General features: G+C 66.5%; 2 protein-coding genes across 2 annotated transcripts; both read left to right on the top strand.

The window, feature by feature from the left end:
- Positions 1-130: 130 nt before the first annotated feature.
- PFL1_05856 (uncharacterized protein) lies at positions 131-2468 on the top strand (the record flags this gene model as incomplete). The annotated part of the gene is made up of 4 exons (XM_007883392.1): positions 131-1582; positions 1688-1817; positions 1935-2209; positions 2379-2468. 4 exons carry the CDS (start codon positions 131-133, stop codon positions 2466-2468), a joined length of 1947 nt encoding a protein of 648 aa, XP_007881583.1.
- Positions 2469-3476: 1008 nt separating this feature from the next.
- On the top strand, positions 3477-4435 carry PFL1_05855 (uncharacterized protein; the record flags this gene model as incomplete). Its single annotated transcript, XM_007883391.1, has 4 exons — positions 3477-3706; positions 3834-3968; positions 4071-4160; positions 4315-4435. The coding sequence occupies 4 exons, from the start codon at positions 3477-3479 to the stop codon at positions 4433-4435; spliced, it is 576 nt and encodes a 191-aa protein (XP_007881582.1).
- Between the last annotated feature and the right edge of the window lie 1240 nt (positions 4436-5675).

Below are 5675 nucleotides of genomic sequence, written 5' to 3'. Positions count from 1 at the left end.
CCTCCGCCTCGGCACGACGACGCTGGCGCGCGGCAACCTCTACTCTGCGCTCATCAACTACCTCCAGCTGCTCCAGGCCTCGTCTGGCAGGGAGGCCGCGGCCGGCGACGACTTTTCCGACACGGCCTCGATGGCCGCCACCGACTTTGATGACACCGTCTCTCTCGGCGGCCTCTCGAGCGTGGGCGGCGGCGGCGGCCGGCTGCAGGGGAGCACGCTCGAGGCCCGGACGCGGTCGTTGCTGCTGGCCAATGCCGAGCGGCTCATCGACACCATCGCCCGCGACGCCCTCGATGCCGCCGACGTCTGGAAGACGGTGGCCTTCACGCTGCTCGACAGGCTGTGCGCGCTCGAGGCCCCGCCGGCCTCATCGTCGGGCTCGCGCAGCAGCCGCGGCGCGTCCAAGGCGCTGCAGCTGATGCGTCGCCGCGGCTACCTCAAGAGCTTCGTCACCAGCCTCCACAACAGCGACACCGCGCTTCAGGACACGCTGTGCCCCGACCCGGAGAGCCTGAACGCGCTCTACGTCTACGAGTCTCGCCTCGCCTTCTTCAACCGCATCGCCCAGACGCGCGAGGGCGCCGAGAGCCTTCTCGATGCTGGCGTGTTTGACGTGCTGGCCCAGGCCGACTTCCTGGCGGCCCGGCCGGAGCACAACAAGGACTATGCCGATTACGAGAGCTTCCTGCCGGCCGCCACCGAGAGGTACCACGCCCTCGTCACGCCGGCGCTGCAGCTGGCCGCCAGCATCCTCGCCAGCACCGCGGCCGGCACCGGGTCCAACGCCTTCCAGGGCGCGTTTGGCAGCACCAAGGCGATTGCGCCATCCTCTGCGCACGCCGCCCCGCGTCAGGCCGTGAGCCTTCTGACGGCCCATCGCGAGGCATTCATCGCCATCCTCCGGGCGCCGCTGCAGGAGTGCGTCTCGGTGGCCGAGCTGGACCAGGCGCAGCTGCTCGTCTCGCTCTTCGTCTTTGTCATGCCCACCCTCGACGACGACGCGCTGCAGCCGCCCAACATGCTGGCGTCCTTCCACTCGGCCATCCTCGCGCTGGCTGCGCCGTACCTGCAGGCCACGCCGTGGAAGTCGCGCGTAGTCCCCCTCAACGACGCCGAGCGCGACGAGGCGAGGACGCCGGCATTCTTTGGTCGAGCCGCGAGGTGGGCCGGCGAGGGCACCGGCGACGATGAGACAGCCTTCGAGGCGCGCGCCTCTGGCGTCGTCGGCCGCGCCCAGCGTGCGCTGCTCTCGTACCTCGAGGCGGCGAGCAACTCGCGCGGCAACGAGACTCGCACGCGGCTGGTGCTGATCCCGTCGATGGCGGCGCAGCGCGAGCGCGCCAAGACGCCGTTTGACGAGGCTGGCCGCGCATCGTCGGTCCGCGACGAGCTCGACGGCGGGTACGGCGGCCGCCAGCCGTACCCTCGCGCCGCTTCGACGGCGGCGGTACCGAGCCTGGGCACGGCCGTCGCTGCGCTCGACGAGCACGTTGGCAGCGTCGCAAAGGATCTGCAGGCGCTCGAAAACGCCGAGGGCCTGCTCGACAACGCCGACGGAGTCCGCATGGACGAGTGGGACGAGGTGAGTATCTGCTGCTGTCGTCCGACCGACGCAAGGATGGTCCTGCCCTACCTCACTCTTGGCTGACCACGCCTGCTCTCTCCTGCCCTCTCCGATGGGTTCTAGATTGCTCGCGATGCGCTCAAGGTGATCGACCTGCCCACCGATCTGAGCCCGGGCCAGAGGAAGAGCATCGCGATCCGAGAGGTGCGCGATCGCAAGGCGGCGCTGCGAGCCTCGACGACGGCCAAGCTCGGTGAGTGGCTTGGCGAGCATGGCGAGGGGGCGGCGCACGCCAGCGAGGCGAGGCTACGTGCTGACCGTCTTGCTCCTTCCCTTTCGCCTACGGACCAACATGCTCGTGCACGTTTAGATGCCATCGAGATCCTGCTCGTGCTCCTGGTCCGACACGTCGACCTGTTCCTCAGCCTTGCCGCGCAGGCAGGCTCCAACGGCAGCACGCCGCTCTCGTCTTCGCTCTTGGGCACCTCGACGGCCTCGGGCCTTCTGCGAGCCTCTTCGCTGCGCCCGCGCTCCGAGACGCCCGGTGGCCCGTCGGCGTCAGCCCAGGACCGCACCACGCTCGCCAAGGAGGCATCGGCCATCATTGTTCCGGTCCTCGAGGAAAAGATCGGATACCTCACCTTGGTACGTGGCGCCTGCGCCGTGCCCCTCTCCACTTCCGTGGCTCGACACGTCGCTGCGCGATCGGGCACTGACGTTCCCCCTCGCTTCTTCCTCTCTCCTCGACTCGCTTTTCCCTCTTCCCACCCCCTCTCTCTCACACCTTCGTTTCCACTCTGCTGCAAACGGACAGTCGCCAAAAGCGGTGCCCAACGCCCGCGAGAGGCAGTCGTTCCTCCAGATGGCCGGGAGGAGGCTCGCCTCATTGCTCCTCGACGAGTGACGACCCGCCGCCTCCCCCCTTGTCCTTTATCGTTGCTCCGAGAGCCCTAATCCAAAACGCACGAACGAGTCTTGTACCGCTGTGTTCCGTGTTTCCCGCTGCGAGTCTGGCTGTCTGCTCGTGCGTGAGCGACCGACGTGATGACTGGCGAGGCTAGACGAGGAGGGTGAGCGGCCCGCGCTTGGCCATCCCTCTCTTCTATTCGACCCAAACTTGTTAGTTTTATATTGTTTAAATTCAAGGCTGATGACATCGCCTCCGAATTAGTTTAGTGGCTATGACGGCACCTTGTCATTCTGCGGACCCCTCTTCGCCGAGGAGGTGACCGGTGCAGACCCGGGTTCGATTCCCGGATTTGGAGCTTCTCTTTTTTTCTTTTGCCTGGCGTCCTCACCCACGCCCTGGCCACCGTGATTTTTGATTTTTGGTTTTTTTTGAAAGCCAAGCAGGCCGGCGGCTGCCGGCCGACTTTGGAAGTGAGCTTGGGGTTGTCGCCTCCACTTTTTTGGTGGTTGGCCTGTCGGGGTGGCTGGATGGCTGGCTGGGTGGCTGGCTGGTCTGAGGCCTGGCCTGGCCTGCCTGGCTTGGCCGGGCTGACGCGCGCTCGCCGACTCCGCCTGCCCGGCCAAGCCTGTCCCCTCGCTCGCCTGACCCCGAGGTGGGCGTAGGCCATCACCGCCTTCACCCTCGCCACCACCTCCGCCGCCCTTGCTCTCGCCAACGTCCTCAACACCTGCTCTTATATCGTCTCGACTCTGCATCATCGACAGCTCCTCCTCCTCCCTGTCCCCGGTCTGCATTGCCAGCATCCAGAAACCGCCCCTCTGCAGCGTCCCGTCTGAAGAACTCTCTCGGCGCTGCGACGGATCGCCAAGCTCTCTCCTCTGATCCACTCAAACCAGCCCTTGACTAGCTCAAAGAGGAATCCAGCGCTCCGTCAGACCGCACAGACCCGGTGACCATACCCCTCCGCCCCGCCCCGAACCACCCCGACCCGACTCGCCGACCATGTCATCGGGGATCGGCTCGCTCTTCTCCTCGCTCTTCCTCTACCTGCGCTCGCTGCTGTTCTCAAAGCACCTCGAGATATGCGTCGTCGGCCTCCAGGCGGCGGGCAAGACGTCGCTCGTCAATCTCCTCAGCTCGGGCCAGTTTGCCGACGAAATGGTGCCCACCGTCGGCTTCAACATGCGCAAGGTCCGCAGCGGCAACACGACCATCAAGGTGTGGGACATTGGGTGAGTGTGGGGCGCAGGCGCACGTCGCCGAGTCGCCGCGTCGCTGGCCATCGCACGGTTCCCGCCTTCCCGAACATCGTCTTGACCTTGGTCGCCCTCTCCCCTCTCCGACGGTCGTCCGTTGCAGCGGACAACCTCGCTTCCGAAGCATGTGGGAACGCTACTGCCGGGGTGTCTCTGCGATCCTCTTCGTGGTCGACTCTTCGGTCCCATTACCGAGCGGCAAGGACTCGACCGAGCAGCAGCAGCAGCAGCAGCAGCAGCAGCAGCAGCAGCAGCAGCAGGAAGGCGGTGAGGGCGGCTCCACATCCGCAAGCAACCCGTGGCTCGTGGCCACCGACGAGCTGCACGCCCTCATCGGCAGGCCGCACCTCGCCGGCGTGCCGTTGCTGGTGCTCGCGACCAAGAACGACATCAAGGGCGCCGCCGGAGTCGACGACGTGATCCGAGTCATGTGGGTTCTCGTGGCATCGTGGCGCTATCGCCCCCCGGGGCGAGCGACGAAAGCAGAGCATTTAGCTGACTCTTACCTTCAACCCGTCCCCCCCTCGGTCCTCATCCACCCTCGAACCCTTCACGCGATCCGCCACCGGCGTATCTGCAAACAGGCGCCTCGACACGATTGCCAACCGCGAGGTGTCGTGCTACAGCATCAGCAGCAAGAACCAGGTCAACATCGACGTCACGCTCCGATGGCTCGTCGCACGCAGCCCGGCGGGAAGCAGATGAGCAAGCCCCAGCACCGCCTCTCGTCGCCCCAGCTCGCCCCGGCTCGCCTCGCCAGAACGGCCCTACCTGTCCTGACAGCATCTTCCTTCGGCCCACCGACCACGCAGTGCAACGGCAACCCTGGACGCGCTCCTCCACCTTGACCTCGTACACGCTCACTCGTCTCCTCAGCTCCCACGTCCCATTCACACTCTCCTTGATCCCGTCCACCATCTTTGACCACGCACGTCGACGTAGTCGCACCGTCCACGACGCACCCGCAGCGCGGCAAGGGACGTACCCTTCCATCGAAGCGCCTAGGCTGCTGCGCTCTTGGTCGCTCACGGCGGGCACCGTAGCCAGGTGGCTGCGCCGCTGGCACACGGACCAGGCACTCATCCGCGCGCACCTCGAACCTGCCCGGCCTGGCCTTCTCGAGCCTGTCCCTGCGCAGGGCCCTCTCGGCCCACGAACCCGGTGCAGCTGGGGCCCATGTCGGCGCATGGCCCGGCTTCCTCCCGCCGCTCTCTCGCTGCCCCTTCCGCCCGTCCTGTCTCGTCTCGCCTCGCCTCGCGACCGCCGCGTCCACGCGATCCACGGCGGGCGTCGCCCTCTGACTTTCCGCCCATGGTGCCACACAGCTCGACGCCTCGACGCGATCAACGGCTTGGCTCTGGCCTTGATCTCAAAGGGCAGGCGGGGCAGAGACGATGCTATGCTACGACGGGAGCGTTCCGAACGGAACGGTATAGAAGGCGGCAAAGGAGGAGGCAGGGCCGGATCGATGTAGAGAAGGACAAAGAGAGAGACGGGCTGCTGCGCTGCGCTGTGGAGCGAGCGGAGCGCGAGGGCACTATCATGGGGTGGAGCTGCGGGATGGGTGGTATGGGAAGGAGTCGGGGGTCAGGGCAAGTGGAGAGGGCAAGGATGCAACTGGGGGCAATGTAGAGGAGCGCATGGCAGGAGGCGCATGGCAGGAGGCACAGGGAGAGAAGCTGGGGGGGATGGGAGCAGAGAGAGGGAACCGCGCGAGGGGCAGGCAGGCCGGCCGAGCCGGGGGCAGCCTTTTAGGCGTGCGCCGTCAGCGGCTGGCCTGGGAACCTCGGGGCGAACATCTCGATCTCTTTGGTGGTGGCGGTGGTGGTGGTGGTGGTGATGGTGTTGCTGGTGAGGTGGTACGAAGGCTGTCGGTCCACGGCGGCGGCGAGCGGCTTGGCCGGGCTCGAAGAGGCGCTGCTGTAGCAGCTGCCCGTGCCGAACT

The sequence above is a fragment of the Pseudozyma flocculosa genome, assembly GCF_000417875.1.
Source record: "Pseudozyma flocculosa PF-1 unplaced genomic scaffold scaffold00022, whole genome shotgun sequence".
NCBI lineage: Eukaryota > Fungi > Basidiomycota > Ustilaginomycetes > Ustilaginales > Ustilaginaceae > Pseudozyma > Pseudozyma flocculosa.
The sequence above is the reverse complement of the archived record's forward strand: the minus strand, read 5'-3'. Positions and strand labels throughout refer to the sequence as shown.